The 20,468-nt window shown below is 54.7% G+C and overlaps 1 protein-coding gene across 1 annotated transcript; it reads right to left on the reverse strand.

Annotated features, from left to right (window-relative positions):
* Window positions 1-1,805: 1,805 nt before the first annotated feature.
* FAM3D (FAM3 metabolism regulating signaling molecule D) lies at window positions 1,806-20,238 on the reverse strand (the record flags this gene model as incomplete). Its single annotated transcript, XM_081283237.1, has 9 exons — window positions 1,806-1,895; window positions 3,437-3,563; window positions 4,697-4,781; window positions 6,967-7,017; window positions 9,980-10,038; window positions 11,206-11,323; window positions 15,327-15,353; window positions 18,014-18,121; window positions 20,226-20,238. 9 exons carry the CDS (start codon window positions 20,236-20,238, stop codon window positions 1,806-1,808), a joined length of 678 nt encoding a protein of 225 aa, XP_081139363.1.
* Window positions 20,239-20,468: the final 230 nt, after the last annotated feature.

Here is a 20,468-nt window from a genome sequence, read left to right on the forward strand (position 1 = left end):
ATGGATTGATGTGGGGAGAGCAAATGGTTATTTGGGGGCTGTCAGAAGACCCTCCTTTGAACCCCTGAGGACGTTCTGGGTGCGCTGGGAAGGAGGGGAATGGTGGGCTGGCTGGCTGGGGCCTAATTCTGACTTCTTCAGCTGAGCCCGCCTGAAGCCATCCCACCAGCCTCTGGTCATGGACCTGGACTCTACCTTGTCCCTGCCTGCGGAGGCCCCTGGTCAGAGTTCCTACATTCTGCTTTCCTCTCTACTCCATGTCCCTTTGGCACATTTGAAGCCCGTCCCGTTCCCAGGACTTAGACACCGTCCCACACCCTTGTGGCCGGAGGGCTTCTTCCCCCCATGCTGGCTATCTCCTGGCACAGCTCTGGGGGCTCAGCACCACGCTTTCTGCTCCCACGACCACTCCTAGGACCTGATCTAGAGCCTGGGAACTGGGATCTTCTGAGACCCCAGGCATGTCTTCGTACCGTGTCCCTTGGGTCTTCCCCGCCCAGTGTGTCCAGCGGCCTACCTGTGGCTGGCATGACATCTCTTGTCCAGGGGCTCACTGGGGAGCCGCACTCTTCCCCACATGGGGCAGACAAGAAGTGCCCAGGAATTGATGTCACTACAACAAGTGATGGCGGGCGTTGGTGTACAGATACCCCAGCTCCCTCCCCGTGGACTAGGCTATGTCTGGGGTGCCTGTTCTGCAGGACCCAGAGGTTCCTGGTGGGTGGAGCGCCAGTCGCCCACAGTGGTAGCTGGGTTGACGACATGACATTTATATTGGCCTCCTTTCCTGTCCTGTTTCTCTTCCCTCATCCCCTTTGGTTATTTCCTGGAACCATCTCCTGAATAAACCATCTGCACTTGGATTCTTGTTTTGGGGAACCCAAACTAAGCCCAGGCAGGACGTCTCCCCTGAATCCCGCTCTTTCTACTCTGTCCCAGATCTGCCCACCCTTCAATAACCTTGCCAGCTCTGGATTTCCTCTAGCTCTTCTCCAAACAAGACCATAGGCCGGGTGCAGTGGCGCACGCCTAGGATCCCAGCGGCTGGGGAGGCTGAGGCAGGAGGATCATGAGTTCAAAGCCAGCCTCAGCAACTTAGCGAGGCCCTAAGTGACTCAGTGAGACCCTGTCTCTAAATAAAATATAAAAGAGGGCTGGGGATGGGGCTCAGTGGGTAAGCCCCTGTGGGTTCAATCCCAGGTACCGAAAAAAAAAAAAAACTTTAACAAACAAAAAAATGATAATCTGTGACCTCTCCTCTGGCTCTCCCTGTTCCTGTCATCTTCCACAATACCCTGGGCACCAAGGATTCCTTCATGCCTAAAGGAAACCCCTATGAAGCCGAGCTCCACTCCAGCTGTGCACTGGTGAATCCCAAGCTGTCACCAACCTGCCCACACCCACGGCCCCACATAGCTGAGTCTGGACCATTCCAATCCCAGGGAGAAAGGAGGCATCTTGAGGGGTCAGGGAGTCCACTCAAGACCAGCAAAAAAAAAAAAAAAATTTAATTTTGGTCCAGTGTGGTGGGCAGCCGGTCCTTCCTTGGGACCAACAGCCATCTGCAGTTCCTGGGGGGGGAACGTGTCTCAGGGTGGACATCGCAGGGCCATGGGGGTGTTGGCTGTGCAGCAGGAGGGGAGCTGGAGCGTGAGGATGGCCAGGACCTTCCATGCGGGTGGCTCCTCCTCTTCCTCCGAGGTCGGCTTCCACCAGGCCAGCCGGGCGCAGCATCCCGGGGCTCTGGGTCCCGAGTCAGCAAGCAGCTCCCTCAGGCCCCTGGCCCAGGAAGCGCTGCACTCCTCCTAGAACACCTTCCGGGGCACACAGCCCTCCAGCTCCAGCAGCTCCGGCCAGCCATCGTATTTATTTGTTTCTGGGTTACTCTTTAGGAACTAGAGAGAGAGAGAGAGAGAGAGAGAGAGAGAGAGAGATGGATGGAGACTGCGTGGGACCCTGGGGGTACCTCTGCTCGGCCTCCTCACTGCATTCTCCCCATAGCCCCACTTCACAGTTGGGGAGGCAGAGGCTCAGAGAGGGACCCCAACTTGCCCAAGGTGTCCGAGCCCAGTGACTGCCTGCATGTCCTATGGGGCACCGAGGCAGCTTCTCCATTAGCCCTTCTAGGACACCTCAAAGGACAAGAATAATAAGACAAATCCTAGCAATTCTTGAGCACTTGCTGTATGCCAGGCACCATGATTTTTTTTTGGGGGGGGATGCAGGGGATTGAACTCAGGGGAACTCCACCACTGAGCCCCATCCCCAGTCCTTTTTTATATTTTATTTAGAGACAGGGTCTTGCTGAGTGGCTTAGGGCCTCACTAAGTTGCTGAGGCTGGCTGTGAACTTGGGGATCTTCCTGCCTCAGCCTCTGGAGCAGCTGGGATTACAGGCATGGGCCACTCCATCTGGCTAAGCCATTGTTTTTTTTGTCTGTGACTTAACAATCATACTGACTTCATGGTTAAGTACTAAATCACAGCCTGTGCATATCTTGCTTAGCATGTGCCTGAGCAGGGCAAGCACTCACTGGATGCTAGTTTTCCTTATCATCAACCTGATTTTGCCATTCTCTTCCTCAAGCCTCCCATAGCTCCCTAATGCCCTCCGCTCAGAGTCTGCCCTTTTCAGTGTCCTGAATCTCAGAACCACTGGCCCTTGGCCTTGGGATCTGGGCAGCAGTGCATGTCCTCACTTCATGCCGGGGAAGGCCTGGCCAGTTTTTCCGGGTTCCTGGAATCCCTCCCAGCTGGGGATGTCCAGAGAGGGGGGCTGTCTCTGGCAGGGGGAGAAGGCACAGCATTTCCCCGGGGTGGCCTTGACCTCCGTCTCCTCCCTCCTTCCTCCTGGGAGTGCTCCTCAAACTCCACATCTGGGGGCTTCCCAGATGCCACAGCTCAGGGCTACTCCACGGTGGTGACCTGGAACTCCATATTGGGGACCCTTCCTGACTTCTTCCACGTGCTCGGGTGGGGGTCCTGCTGTCCCCTCCTTGGGACGAGCTCGCTCTCCACAGGGAGCTTAGGAGGGGGGGCTCTGCTGGTTCGAACCCCTCCCTTTCCAGGTGGAGAGGGGGAGGGGTTTTCCAGGCTCACAGCTGGGACCCAGTGGCAGCTCTTCTCCTCCCTGTCACTTTGCCTTCCCCTCTGTCCTCCTTCCCCTTCTCTTTCTGGGTACATTTCTAGACACCTTTGCATTCACCATAACCCACCTTTTACAAAGTGGCAGAGGCGGCTGGCCCGATGGCCAGACTGAGTGGGAGCAGATGGCCTGCCAGGCTCTGCACGGAGACTCCCTCCAACAACCAAGTCCGCAGAGAGTGACAGTCCTTGCCGCCCCCACCCCGCTCCCCATCTGTCTGTCTGTCCATCCCTCCCTGGCAACCTCCAAGCCCTTCACTGCTCCTGGGGGTGGGAGGTGGCCAGGAACCCACCTGTTCAAAGGGGCTTTTGTTCTTGAGGTCTCTGGCTCCTAAGAAGACCCAGCTGTCCCGGAAGCCCAGCTGCTTCACGTAGGAACTCCCCAGGCTGGAGAAGAGGTACCTGAGGTCCTCGTTCATTCTGCAGAAGACCAGAGAGGACCACCAGGGGGGTGGGTGGCTTGATGAGCACAGGAGCCGGGCGCAGTGGTGCAGGCCTGCAATCCCAGCAGCTCAGGAGGCTGAGGCAGGAGGATCCCAAGTTCAAAGCCAGCCTCAGCGACTTCGCGAGGCCCTATGACTCAGCGAGACCCTGTCTCTAAGTAAAATATAAGAAAGGGCTGGGGATGGGGCTCAGGGGTTCAGCGCCCCTGGCTCAGGATGCAGGGATCCCAGACTTTCTCTCCCAAGGGTGGGGGTTGGGGAGAGGTGTTTGCAAATGTAATGCTTGTTCACAGGATGTCACAAAGAAGTAACTGAAAAACGGAGCAGCACTCTCTCCCTTGACATAACCATCGCCAACATTTTAGCAGTCAGGGGCCGGTTCCCGAGGGACACCTTCTGAGAAATGCCTTATCGGGTGACATAGTCCCTGTGTGAACCTCACAGAGGGTACTCACACCAACTAAGGTGACCGTGATGTCACTCAGCGACCTAATTGTCTGGGACCATGTAATGAACAGTTCTTGGCACCTGTCAGTATATTTATTTTTTCTTAGTACAAAGGGAGAGCATTCTCCCATGTCCTTAAATATTTTCCGCACCATTGTGTGTGTGTGTGTGTGTGTGTGTGTGTGTGTGTGTGTGTTTGGAAGAGGGGGTGGGTACCAGGATTGAACCTGAGGCACTGGACTACTGAGCCATATCCCCAGCCCTATTTTGTATTTTATTTAGAGACAGGGTCTCACTGAGTTGCTTAGAACCTTACTTTTGCTGAGGCTGGCTTTGAACTTGCGATCCTCCTGCCTCAGCCTCCTGAGCCTCTGGGATTGCAGCTGTGTGCCATCGTGCCTTGCTACACGGCCATTTGTGATGTGGTGTATCTTCCCATGTGCATATATAATAACGCATTATATATCACCATGTTGTAATTTCTGTAACCCGCCAGCCGTAGGTGGCCAGGCGGGCATTTCCTGTTTGTCGCTGAACCTCCCAGGACATCTCTGTGCACCTACCTGCCTGCTGATCTCCTTAGGGAAGGTCACCAGCAGATGGAGCTGGCAGGAGGGTGGTTTGAAACACCACGTGGCTGGGCAGGTGGAGTTTCCCACTTACTTGGTCCCCGGGTCATCGTAGGAGGCCACCAGCACCAGTGTGTCCCGTGGAATTTCCTTAAGGAATTTCACCAGGAGATTGGCATCTGTGGGCAGGAAGAAAAGTGGGTGCTGTTTACCTTGGGGTAGTGACGGCCCCTCATTCCCCTTCTCACCTGGGGACCTAATGACCCAGGATTGGAAGCCAGGGGAAGGTAGTGTCCTGGGGCAGAGCTTGCCGCAGCCCTCGTCCTCGGTGAGGGACAACATGAGCTGTGAGGGTCCTCGTTCAGGTGATCTGGGGTGGACACTGGGGTCCTGTGAGGTGCAGCCACATCACAGCCTCTGGTACAAGGTCTCCCCCAGGGGACTGAGACCTCTCAGGACCTCTGGGCTCTTCTGCACATCTCTGACCCACTCCTACGTTGGTTGACACTCAGATTGTCTGTGCTGAGCTGGAGGGTCCTCCACGTGGCCTCTGACAACCCAGACAGAGTAGGCGGCCCCTACTCTCTCCTGCTGCCCATGAGGCCAGGCTCATCTTGTTTCTCTAACACCACCTTGAACTTGTCCAACTCTCTGCTGAACAGGCCTAGGTTTGGCCCTGGGGGGTGCTGTGAGCTCCAAAATACACCCACTGGTTTCCATTATATTTATTTTTATAGTTACCTTCCCTGTGTGTAAGTGATAATGGCTTTCTACTTAGGGCAATGATAGAGTTTCCTTTTAAGATATTATTTATTTAGGTTAAAAAGGAAAGGAAGGTGGCACAGGCCTGTCATCCCAGCGGCTCAGGAGGCTGAGGCAGGAGGATCTCAAGTTCAAAGCCAGCCTCAGCAAAAGTGAGGCTCTAAGTAACTCAGAGAGACCCTGTCTCTAAATAAAATATAAAAAGGGCTGGGGAGGTGGCTCAGGGGTCAAGTGCCCTGAGTTCAATCCCTGGTTCAATCCTACCTCACAAAAAGGAGAAATATGAGCCACTCTAAAGGAAAGTAATAGCAATGAAGGTGGGATTCTGTGTATAGCACAACTTGAGAAAGAGGCTCTGGAACGGCTGAAGTCTGGGAAAAAGGGGCCTAGAGGTTAAAGCAGGGGGCTACATCTGTAAAAAAAAGGATGGGTGGAAGCCCTGGTCATAGCTTCTTTGTAAAAGGTAAATGGGTCCATAACTTTGGACACACAGTAAATGCACTTAAATGGAATCACAGATTATTAGCAGAATTAGCTACATAACTTGTGAAGTCCAGGGCAAAAAAGAAAGCACAGGGAATTTTATTTAAAAAATCATTAAAAAATCGAGGACTATGCTGGTCATTGTGGTGCACCCTTGTGATCCCAGCAGCTTGGGAGGCTGAGGCAGGAGGATGGCGAGTCCAAAGCCAGCCTCAGTAACTTAGTGAGGTCTTGAGCAACTCAGAGAGACCCTGTCTCTAAATAAAATATTAAAAAGGTCTGGGGATGTGGCTCAGTGGTTAAGCACCCCTGGGTTCAATCCCTGTTACCAAAAAAAAAAAGATAAAAAAAGGAAAAAAAAAAAAGAAAGAATTTGAAGACGATGATGGTAAAGCATCAATCCACAAGTCAAACTGCTGGCGGGAACTTAGACGTCTGGTATCCTAGTTTGGCGGGGACAATGCTTGTCCTACCTAGCTGTGCAAAGGTAAGGGGGTCAGTCACTTCTAAGGGGCAACCCTGTGCACAGAGAAGCTCAAAAAAGCACGTCCCTGCAGAGGGAGAGGAAAAGACCTCTGCAGAAAGGTGCAGAGTGTGAGCCTCAGGGAGGTCCTTTCTGGAGTCCTGTTCTTGGGTCCACTAGAGGTTCCTCCCTGTGACCTTGACTCAAGTCCTGCTTTCCCAGCAGAGGTCGAGTGGGCACAGACGATGGGCCCTGTGTCCTCGTCCTTTCCAGTGCATGCCTGTCTGGCCTCAGTGTGGTCATTTCTCTGAGCACAGGCCGGAAGTTCTGGGAGTCAGGGCTGAGAACACCCAGCTCCCGGCCCCACCTAGCAGTCTCTGAGGTGTGTGCTGGACACTGGCTTTATGACACTCTGTGGGCGGCCTTCTTTCCCTGTTTCTCTCTCCCACCCGCTGTGGATGTTTCCTGGGATCTCCTGTCAAGGAAACCAGTGCACTTGAATCCTTGTCTCAGGATCTGTGCCTGGGAGGTCCCAGGGGACACCAAAGGACGGCAGCAGGGACAGCCTCAACCCCACCCTGCCTGCACCCAGGGGACCTCACCCACGGGCAGGGCTCAGCCCACCCCAGAATGTCAGTGTGGGCAGAGACGCCTACCTCCGGAGTACATGTCGAAAGAGTCCTTTCTCAGCACCTGTCCTGTGGTTCCTAGAGGGTAAGAGAGTGGCACTGTTAACTTCCTGTATTGGGAATTGTTCCACCTCCTCACTTTGCGGAAACTTGCTACTGGGAAGCCTAAAGCCTTCTAAAAATAGAATAAGGATCAAATAAAATCAGGTCCTGCAAAGAGCATATAGGACCACATTAGGTGCTTAATTATTGCTGGGCTGAAGTCAGGGGTGGTGGCGCATGCCTATCATCCCAGAGGCTCAGGAGGCTGAGGCAGGAGGATCTCCAGTTCAAAGCCAGCCTCAGCAACTTAGTGAGGCCCTAAGCAACTCAGTGAGACCCTGTCCCTAAATAGAAAATGAAAAAGGGCTGAGGATGGGGCTCAGTGGTTGAGTGCCCCTGGGTTCAATCCCCAGGACCCACCAACCAACTAGCAAACAAACAAATAAATAAAAATATAAAAATTGTTGGGCTGATTTGAGAGGTGCAAAAACAGCGGCTGGGCATCTCTGGAAGAAAACAGAATCTAACCAACATGAGTCTGAGTTTTATCCTGCCCATTGCTAACACGAGGCTTCAGGTCGTGTAGTTTTTGCATGTGTACAATGGGCTGTTGGAACCAGGTGAGGTTTCGTATAACAGCACAGGCACAAGGTGCATTTTAGCTGCAAAGCAACAATAAAAATAACGACGATCGTCCACGTTACTCCCACCTACACAGAAAACCTGCCTTCGGCCTTTGAAGGCAAAGGGATTTGCAGTGGGGCTGAAGGGTACTCAGTTTCCAGAGTCCGGAAACCTCAATGTTCTGGAGGGAAGTCGCAGTTCCCACTTTTTACCACTAGATGGGAGTGTTGCAGAGGAGATAGCGGCTCGGCGGCTTGCTGAAGTCGGTGGGCAGCGGCGGGCTAGCAGAGCAGCCCTTCCCATTCTCAAAGCCTTGCAATGTCCACGCAGGGCTTTTCCTGGGGGGTCCCTGGAAGTGTTTGTGGGGGGATGGCATGGACTCCCGAAACTCCTTTTGCGATCTTGTACGTTGGTGGGTTTTTCTAGAATTGGAGTGTGTGGGGGTGCATAGCATCAACTGCACTCAAATGCATCTCCGCCCACTGAAGGGCTAAGAATTGTGGATCTTAGGTTGTGGCTCACTACACAGACCAGGAGCCTCAGGCCCTGAGATGATTCGCTGCACGTTCCCACAGCTATCCTGCCTGGAGACATTCCTAGAGGAAGGAGGTGGTTCATTACAGTGATTACCATCACCAGCTCAGGATCTTGCTGTGTGACCCGGGGCAAGTAGCTTATCCTTCCTGAGCCTGGTTCTTACCTGGTCAGTGGAGATACTGAGCACGGCTGGATTCTAGTGAAGGGAAAAGGTTAAGCGAAACTGCTAGGGCGGGGTGTTAGCTCTCATTGTCACGTATGATTTTTTTTGTCTTTTTGGTTTTGTGAGAGGCAGGGAAGGGCCTCCTCATGGAGAGTATACAAAGGGATTTTCTCAGATGGAATCCCATTTCAGGGAAGAGAAGTTCAGATTCCTGGACTCCACAGTTTCACCAGGTCATCTGCAGCTGGAGCCACGGTGGGGCGATGGCAGTTGGGGTCCCCGACCACCTTCTGGGGCCTGGCATGCATGGAGAGGGTCAGAGGCCAACCTGAGCTGCTGCACTCTTGCTCCCTGGGAAGGAGCTGCTACCCTGGCAGCCCCCGCCTTTTATTTGTTCTTTTTAGATCTACAAGAGAGTGGAGTGTATTTGACCCTTCATACATCCATGGAGTACAACTTCCCATTCTTGTGGCTGGACGTGATGGGCGGTTTCACTGGTTGGGCATTCACACAGGGACATGGGAAAGTGACGTTGGATTCATTCCACTGTCTTCCCTATTCCCGTTCCCTCTCTCTTCCCTGCATTCTCCTTTGTTGAATCCAGTGAACTTCTATCCTTCTCTCCTCTCCTGTTACTGTGTGTTAGCATCCCCACTGTCAGAGAGAACATGCAGCCTTTGGTTTTGGGGGATTGGCTTATTTCACTTAGCATGATGGTCTCCCGTTCCATTCATTTGCTGGCAAGTGCCATAATCTCATTCTTCTTTATGGCTGTGTACATAGACCACATTTTCCTTATCCATTCATCTGTTGAAGGGCCCCTAGGTGGGCTCCATAGCTTAGCTATTGTGAATTGAGCTGTTATAAACATTGCTGTGGTTCTAGCTGCCCCTTTGCTGAAGCCAAGGCTGTGGGGAATGGATGGGCTGCCCCTTAGCCCTCTTGCCTCTCCTTGCCCAGCCAGTCCGCCAGGGCCCCTCACCTCTGCTCTAGGCCTTGATCTCTGCTTGACCCAGAGGGTTTTTTTTTTTTTTAAAGGGAAAAATGGTTACCTCCAAGGGTAAAGGGCAGGGCCTTACGGTCACACCACACACAAACTTGGCATTTTTCCTTCGTAAACATATACCCTGTTATGGTTTGGATGTGAGGTGTCCCCCCAAAGCTCAGGTGGGCGTGGCTGGAGGAGGGGGCATTGGGGGCGTGGCTTTGGGGTACATATTTGTCTCTGGAGAGTGGAGTCTCTCTCTGCTTCCTGATCACCATGTGAGCTGCTTCCCTCCACCACACTCTTCCTCCATGATGTCCTGCCTCCGCCTGAGCCTCGAGGAATGGAGCCTGCTGTCTGTGGACTGAGACGTCGGAACTGTGAACCCCCAAATAAATTTTTCCTCCCCTGAATTCGTTCTGATCAAATCTTTTAGTCACAGCAGTAAAAAAGCTGACTAAACCCCTACTCACTTCCCCATCTGCCCTGACCTTGGTCCCAGGAAGTGGCCCTTAAGGAGAAATGGCCCCTATTCCCTGAGAGCAGCAGGCAGGGAGGAAGGCTTGACTGGGGCCAGACCACCGGGTCCTTCCTTGACTTTGTAAGTCCTGCCTTCAGGCATGGCTGCCATTTGGCCTCCTGTCCATCCCCCGCTGAAGACCATGAGCCTGTGTGTGGTGGGGACTCACCGTTCACCAGGGCGATGTTCAGGCCTCTGCCTATGTTGTTCTTCACGGGACTCATGATACTGAAGACAAAGAACAGAACAAGGTACAACATTGGTCCTGAAGGGAGGACGCTCGCTGCTATTGTGCTGGGGGCTCTAGGGGGCCCCTGGGGTGCATTGTAGAAGCATCTGGAAACACACGGACCAACCTGGGCCCTCTGTTTTCTCTAGGGAGCTAGAGCTGGGGCTGGACCCTGAGGAGTTGCTCATGGTAGGTTTGGACCAGAACAGCCTGCTCAGGGAAGAGGGGGGTCCTTGTCTGGGACTCTGTCCCCACAGGTACCACCTCCCAGTTCCTGGGCCCAATGGCCACACCCCTGTCTCCCACTGTCCCCTGGAGAGCCGATGTCGCTCTCCCAGGCCTAGACCCGCCTTCATTGGACCAGGCATGGTCCTGCAACCCAGGGCCAGCAGAGGTCCAGGCTGGGATTTTTGCAGGGGGTGATTCAGACAGGGAAACTCTCTGCCCAGTAGGGTGCTAGGCTGGGCTGATCGGTCACTCCAGAGGGTGGCATCTCTTTTCAAACACATGGACAAGTCCATTTGTAGTAGAGAAAAAAAAAATGGCAGCTAACAGGTAGGAAAGCAGAGCTGCAGGTGGCCTAAGAGGGAGTCCCGATGAGACAGTTTGAACCCTGGATCAAGCTGCTCCTGAAGCCTGCTACCTCTGGCCTTTTAGATACAGGAACCAGTAAGTTCCTTGTTTTATCTAATCGAATTCTATTTAGGTTCAGAATCCTGACCCATTTGGAGGATGAACTTCTTGTCACAGGGCTTGACTGTACCTGCTGGAAGTGGCCTTGCCTGCTACACCTGGCCTTGCTCATGAACCCTTCCCACAGGTATCCCCTCTCAGAGGATGGGCTCAGCACTTGTCCTTTAGGCCTGAGTTCTAATCCTGCTCTGCCTTTGGCTTGGCAGGTGATCGGGGGCTTTCCTCTCTTTGACAATAGGGACAAGACCAGCCCCACCTCCCAGGGGGGTCGGAGAGTCAATGAGACCAGCTGTGAAGCAGGGTGGGTGGGCCTGGAGATCTCTGGATGATTGACACACCAGGAGTGACCGGATGGCTGGGAAGATGTGGGCTGACCTCACAGGCCTGTTCACCTGTACCCGGTTTTCTAATGAATAAATGAAACGCAAGAAAGGAAACACAGGTCCCCCCCACCCCCCACCCCGGGTACTTACATTTGGTTTTCAAAACACATGGAGGGACCCACCACGTTGGCGGCCCCACTGCAGATTTTGAATGCAAAGTAGTTGGACGGGCAGGGCTTGCTGAGGCCGCACTTGGTCTTCTTGGTTTCTGGGGAGGGAACAGATGACACTTGGTGGGCAGTGGCTTTGGGCAGGGACCTGGGGGAGAGGAGCCGGGCAGGCTCAGGCGCAAGCTGGGTGACTTGCTCCCTTCTTGAGCTCCGCAGTGTCTCTACTGACCCCCATAAAGGGGCACAGGACCCTGGCTGTGTGTCTGGCTACGCCAGAATAAAATCTCTGAGTTTCTACCCTAGCCTCGGCCCCGACACCTCATAACCATGTGGGACGATGAGAGGTGGTTGATGACCAGAGTCACCATGCAGAAGGGATCCCCTGGAGAACCTCTCTCTGGGACCACAGCAGCCTCATGCACTCCATGAGGCCCCTTTTGACCTGGGGGCTCTAGCTTGGAGGGTAGGGTGCCTTTGTCTAGCTGGGTTCCTTTGGGGAAGTCTTAAAACTCCTGCACCTCAACTGCCTCATCCGTAAAATGGGTAACCTTCTCCCTGGGTCCTCATGAACTGAATCTTTCATATGAGCTGCTCTCCTCAGGATTCCTGCCCCCCTGGCTCATTTACTGAGCATCTACTAAGCACCAGACACTGGGAGACAACAGGGAATAATAGGCAGGCAGTGCTGGCCCTCCTGCTGGGTGCTCGGAACCTGCTGGACACCCACCTTTTTAATCCCAGGGACTTGGGAGGCTGAGGCAGGAGGATTGAAAGTTTGAGACCAGCCTCAGTAACTTAGTGAGGCCCTAAGTGCGGGAACATCTGGCAGGGGTGGGGAGCACTGTGCTTGGCAAGAGATGAGGGGGGACCCCAAGCTGCAGATGCTGAGGCTTCCCCCTCATCAGGCTCTGTGGGAGTGGGGGCGTCATGTGGGTCTTCAGCTCAGCAGGTCCTGCTTTATCTCTAAGCACCTCCTGGCAATAGGGGGGACTGGTGAATAAACAGGGTCACCTTCAAAGGGAGCGCGGGGCGGGGCTGCCACTCTCCCTGGGCCCTGGGCCAGGTGGGTGGCTCTGCCACTGTGTGCTCTGGAGCAAACCCGTGGGCTTGCTGAGGGACCCCTGCACACACTGAGGCTTGCTGTGCCCGGTGTGGGGCAGGCACTTTGTGTTTATGACCTTGTGAAATCCTCCTGTGGCTCCTGGGCCTCCCAGGGAGCAGCTCCATACATCTTCCCTGGGCTGAGCTCAGGCCCAGAGGCCAAAGCAGTCAGCGTGGGTCTCCCAGGCCCTTGCTGGCCCAGAGGGAGGCGCTCGGTGGATTGGGAGAATGTGCCCCTTTGTTGGGACCCAAGCCACTGGCACAGGGCTAGAGAGCTGATGGGAAGGAGTGCCGCCCACACGGGGGCTCCCTGCTGGGTTTGGGGTCCCTCTGCGCAGTGGGGAGCCCCGAGGATGGGAGAGAAATGCCTCTCCTAGGCTCCCTCTCCCCTGGTTTCAGTCCACACACCTGCTGGGCACACCTGAGGGTAAGGCAGGCCACAGCACTCAGAGAGCCAGGTCAGGGAGTGGGGACACCCAGAAGGGCTGTCCTCAGAAGCGAAGCTGGGGACAGGGTGTTATGGTTTGACTGTGAGGTGTCCCCCAAAAGCTCACGTGTGAGACGGTGCAGGAAGGTTCAGAGGAGACATGACTGGGTGGTGAGAGCCTTAACCCAACCAGTGAATGAACCCTGATGGGATTAACTGGGTGGTGGCTGGAGGAGGTGGGTGTGGCTGGAGGAGGGGGCGTTGGGGGCGTGGCTTTGGGGTCTCTATTTGTCTCTGGAGAGTGGAGTCTCTCTCTGCTTCCTGATCACCATGTGAGCTGCTTCCCTCCACCACACTCTTCCTCCATGATGTCCTGCCTCCCCTCGAGCCCCGAGGAATGGAGCCTGCTGTCTGTGGACGGAGACCCCTGAATCCGTGAGCCCCCAGATAAACTTCTCCTCCCCTAAAATCGTTCTGGTCGGGTCTTTTAGTCACAGCCGCGAAAAAGCTGATAAAGCACAAGGAGTCTGGGTGAAGGTCCTCTTCTTCTCTGAGCCTTGGGGTCCCCACCTCCAGCCACCCGAGAGGCTACTTGGCTCTTGGTGGGACCAGAGGCCCTCACCTGTGTAGGGAGTGGGGTTGGCTCTGGGCCCTGGGAACGACCCCTGGAGTTTGCCCAGAGCCTAACCGACTGCAGCTGAGTCCTGATAAACCTGAGGTCAACATCTGGGCTCCAGCGGGCTTTTCCAGAATTGATTTTGTGACCATCTAGCCTTCACGGTCAGGCTGCTGGAGGTAGGAAGATGGCGCCTGGGGGTCTCAGCCCCCAGGGGCTGGTTGTGCTCTCTGGGTTCTGGCTGCTTCCACCAGCTGCTCCAAACCCTGAGGCCCAAGCCCTCTGGGAACCTTAGCCTATTTATTGTTCAGAGCCTGGATCTGGGGGGCTCTGGGGGGCACTGGCTGGGTGGGGAGGTCAGTCAGGAACCTGGGGCTGCTCTCCTGCTAATCAGTGGGTGACTTGCCAGAAATCTCTCCGGCTCTCTTGGCCAATTATGAAATCGGGGAGTTGATTATATCAGGGTGGCCCAACGGGTTTTCTCCTAGATGTGAACTGGACCTCCGTGGTAGGAGTTTGATGATAAAGCTCTTGAGGCTGCCTGAGGGCCTGGGGGAAAGGCTGCGGATGCAGGGATCAATTAGTGATGTCTGTCATGGGAGCGGGCAGGGTGGGAGGACCCACTTTGGCTTGACGTTGCCATTCCCCCAGCAAGTGATGTCTAAGTGTCTCTTCTGCATCGAGACCCTGTGAGCCTCTGTGGCTGCTTCAGAATCTGACTGAGGAGGCTTTGGGGAGATGGGTTAAGGGTGAAGGTGAGGGGTTTGTGTTCACTCTTATAATCTTTGCTCTCTGTAATTCCACAGAGCACCAGGCTTCTCCAGCTGGGAAAAGCCCCTCTTCAGTGTGACCACCATGTTAGGGTGGGAGATGGAGGCCCTAGAGGGTATGACCTCATGCAAAGAGATATTGAGGACCTGGGCCAGACAGGGTGGATGGGTGGGGCACTTGATTCCCACTCCCCACCAGAGCTCCGTGGCCTCAGCTGGGACATTTCACCTCTCCCAGCCTCAGTTTCCTCCCCTCCAGAAAGGAGATAATTAAGCTGGGCACAGTAACACAGACCTGTCATCCCAGTGGCTCAGGAGGCTGAGGCAGGAGGATTGAAAGTTTGAGGCCAGCCTCAGCAACTTAGTGAGGCCCTAAGCAACTCAGCCAGACCCTGTCTCTAAATAAAATATAAAAAAGGGCTGAGGATGTGGCTCAGGGGCTAGGCACCCTGGGTTCAGTCACCTGTGCAGGGGTGTATCTAGAATGACAGGAGACACCTGCGTCTGGAACCCAGGAAGCACCGATGGTCCCTACTGCTGTCATTGTCCCTCCCTGTCACCTCCTCAGCATTGGGGAGCTCAGGGCCTTGCTGAAGCCCTATCCAGTGCCCGCAGTGGGCTGGCATCCGGTGCTCTGCCCTCCCAGAGCCCTCTTCCCACTGAGCACATGGCCCAGGAGCCCCGGGCATCCCTTCACGTGGGCCGTTGTCCTTGGGAGGCTCTGCGCAGGGCCCCCTCCTCCCTGAAGCCTTCCTGGCCCTCTCCTGGTGGAGGGGTGCCCCTCCTGGAGCCCAGAGCACTGTCCCCTCCTCTAGTGGCACACTGGACATTTCTAGCCCACCGGACGGTCAGCAGCCTCCTGTTTGTCTCGGGGGACAAACCTGTGCTGCCGAGCCCCGCCTGGGTCACGGTCGCAGTGATGAAGAGCACAGCGCCTGCCGCAGGCCCCCAGCCAGGCATGGTGAGGTGTGGCCTAGGCCAGCCAGGAAGAATGGGGACAGCTGGGCCGGTGCCTTCTGTGGCTGAGCGGGGGCCGCCCTGCCCCTGGGCTTGGGGGGTGTCAGAAGGCACCACCGGCCCCCGAGGAGTGGCTGGGTGCGCCCTGGACACCTGGGTTTCTCTGGGACCTACAGAGAAATCCACAGGGAACATCCTGCCCTGGGCAGCTGGGGGATCTGGGGACTCACCAATGATGTCCCTGGGGTCCTCAGCTCCTGGGGAGGAGAGAGTCTGGTTAGAGAGAAGCACTTTGACTGCAGGGGGTGGGGGGTGGGGGGATGGGGTGGAGTAGGGGGGTGGTGGCCCACGGGGAGGAGGGAATTTAAAATGGTACTGTCGCCAGCCTGTGGTGCAAGCCTGTCATCCCAAGGGGTCATCCCAATGGCTCTGGAGGCTGAGGCAGGAGGATCTCGAGTTCAAAGCCAGCCTCAACAATGGTGAGGCCCTAAGCAACTCAGGGAGATCGTGTCTCTAAATAAAATATAAAAAGGGCTGGGGATGGGGCTCAGTGGTCGAGTGCCCCTGAGTTCAATCCCTAATAAAATAAAATAAAATAAGATAAAATGGCACTGTCCACATGGTCTGCAGTCCCCCTTGTCTGAACCCTCTCTCGGGTGCTGCCATCACCTCTTCGCACACAAAGATGCATGGACACACACATACGTGGACATGTACATACATGTGCACACACACTTGCACACATGCTGGAGCACCCCCATGCATACACATGTACACGACTCGCTCATGTTTACAGACAGGCTGGGCCCTGGGACCCCCTGGAGTTTGACCCTCCATCATGCTGTGTGACCGTGTGTGATGTCTAACCTCTCTGAGCACCAGTTTCCTTGGCCGCCCATGGAGACTGTCATGGAGGTCTCAGGGGCTGTGGAGAGGAGGGTCCTATAAGGTCGGTCTGTAAGGGGCTGATCCTGCACCTGGGGACCACTGTGTGGCTGTCGCAGCCTCTCTCCTGACTGCCCGCGGTGCTGACTGTCTGCGCTGGGCGTTAGGGACCTCGGTCACCTCCTGACACCGTATCTGGTACTGCGTCTTAGCTCTTGCTGCCGTTCCAGGTGGGGTCTCCCTTCACACTGGGGGTAAGTCCTAGTGGACAGGGCTCCTCTAGGAATGGCAGGGGGGAGCTCTCCTGTTTTAGGGGGTCCAACACATTCCACGCACTTTCCATCGGGTACTTAAGGGGGCTGTTCAACCTAGTGTGTCCCTGGCCTCTACCCAGGTGGGGCCAGTATATACCATCACATTTCTCTGGATATTGTTGATATATTCCCTGGGCCCTTAGCAAGAGGAAGAGGGAGAGGGGCTGAGAGGGCCTTTTTTGCTAAGTTAGAAGATGTGCAGATGCACATCTGGTAGTCATTGTGCCTCCCTTGGAGAGAAAGCCCACAGAAGTCGTCTCTACTCTGTTGAGATTAAGTATCAATGAGCAGAGCCCAAGGATACAGAGAGACAGGTGTTGGAGGCTTTGTGGGAGCTGCTGGATTCAGCCACACCTGAAGCCAGGTGTGGGTCCTTGAAATTAGTTTAGTTGACACTAGTTAGAGTTTGACTCCTCTATCAGAAAAAAACCCTAATTTGCCAGGTAAATCAGGAGTTCTTAATTTCATAATTTCTATGCCATGAATTCTTTTTGCTAGCTTGGAAAAGCCTAGGAACTCCCCCTCAGAATAGATTTATCCCCATTTGCCTTGAGACACTTAGCACTTCCTTCTCCAATAGACTGCAAGTTATTAAATGCATACAAAATAGGTTGGATTACAAGGGAAACCAATGATCTATCAACATAATAACAACAAAAAATAATGTGTGCTATGGCAATACATGTGCTTCAATATTAATGTGTTAAATAATAAAACGGGGGTATTTGCACCCAGGGTAGGAGCCTTTGATGCCAAAGAAAGTCACCCTTCCAGTGTGGAACACTAGTGGGCTTTTGTGTGTGTGTGTGGGGGCTACCAAAGGTTGAACTCAGAGGCAGTTAATTACTGAACAGAACCCACAAAAACCTCAGTGCCCTGGGAGGCTAAGGCAGGAGGATCCCGAGTTCAAAGCCACCCTCAGCAACTTAGGGAGTCCCTAAGCAACTCAGGGAGACCCTGTCTCTAAATAAAATACAAAAAAGGGCTGGGGCTGGGGCTCAGTGGTTCAGCACCTCTGGGTTCATATCCCAGTACCAAAAAAAAAAAAATAATAATAATAATAATTGGATAAGATGAAGGACCTCAGACCCTCCTAGTGGGGGGAGTCGCGTTAGAATCGGGGTGACTGCTTTCTGGCTGTCTTGGGAAGCCCTGAGCTGTCCAGGTCATCACTGCAAATGACGCTGGACTCTGCCAATGGAGGGGTCCTTGGTGGCTCTGGTTTTCTCAAACACACGTGCAACCACACCTTGGAGCTTGCACCAGTCCCTTTCGCAGTCACACTCCGACCCCTCCTGGGGCATCTGTGCACCTTGAGGCTGATGTGTCGCAGCCAGCTGGCCTCCTGCCTCCCCTGGCTCATCTACTCCCCCCCCCCACCTGTCAGTCCATCCATCCATCCACCCACCCATTTTTCTTTCCTCACTCCACCGTTTACCAGGCCCTTCCTCGGGCCAGGGGCTAGGGAGACGGACAGACACATGGACGCCGTCCAGGTAACCTGCATTCAGTGGGGCGAGGCCCGGCCCAGGAGCCCACTGAGGGAGGACGTGGGACGGGGTGATCCAGGAGGAGCAGCCCGGATGTGGCTGGAGGTCAGGGAGCCCCCTCTGGGGAGGTGGCATCTGAGCAGAGACCTGTGGCTGAGAAGAAGCAGGGCCACCAGGCCTTGTGGGCACCGAGCTGCGGAGCCTCCTCCGGCAGAGGAGCCCACTCACCCATCCAGCGCGGCAGGCGGAGGGTTTTGGTGCTGAAGCTGTCGGAGGAGCGAAGGAAGATCCAGGTGGCCACCAGGACGAAGGCGAGGGACAGGAGGCGAATCAGACCTGCAAGAGCAAGAGGACGGTGCCAGGAGACCACGGCCACGGCGCCAGATTCTCCCCAGACCCCCCCAGGGAGACCAGGTCAGGAGACCCCCTGCGTCCACCCTGCAGACCAGACCGTGGGACTGCGAGGTGACTCAGGCGATGGTCAGATGGTGAGATCGTGCTGCCAGATTTTGTGCGGACAGTCCCCACAGTGACCCCTGGGGGAAAGACTTTTAAATCCAGCTTCTTGGGCTCCATAGAGACCTCCAGAGATGGTCTCTAGGAACGAGGCCTGGAAATCCGCATTATTTATTTGGGTACCAGGGATTGAACTCAGGGCCACTCAACCACCGAGCCACATCCCCAGCCCTATTTTTCATTTTATTTAGAGACAGGGTCTCACGGAGTTGCTTAGCGCCTCGCTGTTGCTGAGGTTGGCTTTGAACTCGAGATCCTCCTGCCTCAGCCTCCCAAGCCACTGGGATGACAGGCATGAGCCACTGTGCCTTGCGGGAATTTGTGTTTTATACAGAAGGAGAACTGGAGGCAGGCTCTGGGAGATGCGCCTTGCAGTAGGAAGTCAGGGGAGGTGACATCCAGGGCTCAGACAGCCATGGTGCTGTGTGAGGAGCAGGACAGGGTAATCATTCCATGTCTTTGCCAATGGCCAGGTGCTAAGCAACTCATTGAGACCCTGTCTCTAAATAAAAAGGGCTGGAGAGGTGGCTCAGGGCTGAATGCCCCTGGGTTCAATCCCTGATAAAATAAAATAAAATGGCACTGTCCACATGGTCTGGCAGTCTCTCTTGTCTGAACCCTCTCTCAGTCTTGGGAGGCTGAAGTCATGGTTTGTTGGGAGGGGCATCATACTTATGAGAATAAGTAGGCTCAGCTGGATGTGGTGGTGCACACCTGTAATCCCAGCAATTTGGGAGGCTGAGGCAGGAGGATTGAAAGTTTGAGGCTAGTCTCAGCAATTTAGGGAGGCCTTAAGTGACTTAGAATTTGTCTCAAAAATAAAAGGGGCTGGGGATGTGGCTCAGTGGTTAAGCACCCCTGGGTTCAATCCCTGGTACCAAAAAAAAAAAAAAAAAAAAAAAAGTAGGTCCATACCTGGACTTGCTCAGTAGCTCCAAGACAAGCCACAGCTCCTGGGCCTCTCCTGCCCATAGCCAGACTGTCCCCTGACCCTCCACCCCGCCACTGGGAGACCCTCCCACACATGGGGATGAGCCACACAGAGCTCCCTGTCCCACCTTCTTGCCTTAGAGGGACCTAAAAGTAGGTTCCATTTCAACTTCCTGCTGCCTTCAGAATTAAATCCCTTGAGGCCCAGGTCCGGTCCTGGCCCCTCCTCTGCCCTCTCTGTCAGCTTCTTAGCCCTGAACTCACTCTGTGGCCTTGTAGTAGCCCATGGCTACTTGATGTAGGAGTGGAGGCCCCCTGGATCCTGTGGGCTGGGGCTTAGGGCTGGAGGACCCTTTGTCATCCTGGCCACAGTGAGTGTCCCCCGGGGGTCATAAGTTTACATTTGACAAACAGTTTTCAGATACTTGACGATCTTAGCTCATCCTCACACGAACCCTTGATACTGCCAATCACCCCCATTTTCCAGATGAGGAAACCGAGGGTCAGAGAGGCCGTTGCTTCCCCCAGGACATTTGGCTAGTGAGTGACAGAAGTGGGGTTGGAACCCTGAGAAGCAAGCTGACTTCAAACCAGTTCTCGCTCCTCAGAGTCGCCTGGGGAATACAAGTGAGGCTTGGTGCCTCAGTTTCCCTACCTGTACAAAGGGAGTACAGTGCCAGGGTGAGGACTTCACCTTACTCGGGTCTGGCCCTGTGGTTTGAGGAGGTAGATATTTGGCCCTAGTTTCCCACCAGGTGTCCAGGGTGAGGTCCCCCCTGCTGTCCCAGCACCTGGGGCCATGGTCAGGAAGTTTTCTGGCTCAGCGGCAGGGAGTTCCCCCTTCACTCTCCCAGCCTCCCCCTGGGTTTCTACCCGGGCCTCTGACAACAGATTCACCACCTCTGGACCCAGGGCGGGCAGACATGGAGGTCAGAAAAAACGACTCTGAGATGAATGTCATCCCTAACCTCAGCATCCTCGAACCCCCTCCTACCTGTGGCTCTCATGGTGTCCGGGAGCCCAGCAGCCTGGGGTCAGCCTAAACCTGTGGAGAGAAGAAGGTCCAATCAGAGACTGGCATCTGGACCCTGAAGATGACCAGGGCCTCTCGTCAAGGGAATCTTCACCCCTCGGGTGTCTCCTCGCCACCTGCCACAGAAACAGGGTAGCATGCTCCTCCTTCCCTCTCTGCGACCCCCTCCTCCCACTCATGACCTTGGAATTTTAGATCCAACTC

The sequence above is a fragment of the Spermophilus citellus genome (genome assembly GCF_964194105.1).
Source record: "Spermophilus citellus genome assembly, chromosome: 3".
NCBI classification, from domain to species: Eukaryota; Metazoa; Chordata; class Mammalia; order Rodentia; family Sciuridae; genus Spermophilus; species Spermophilus citellus.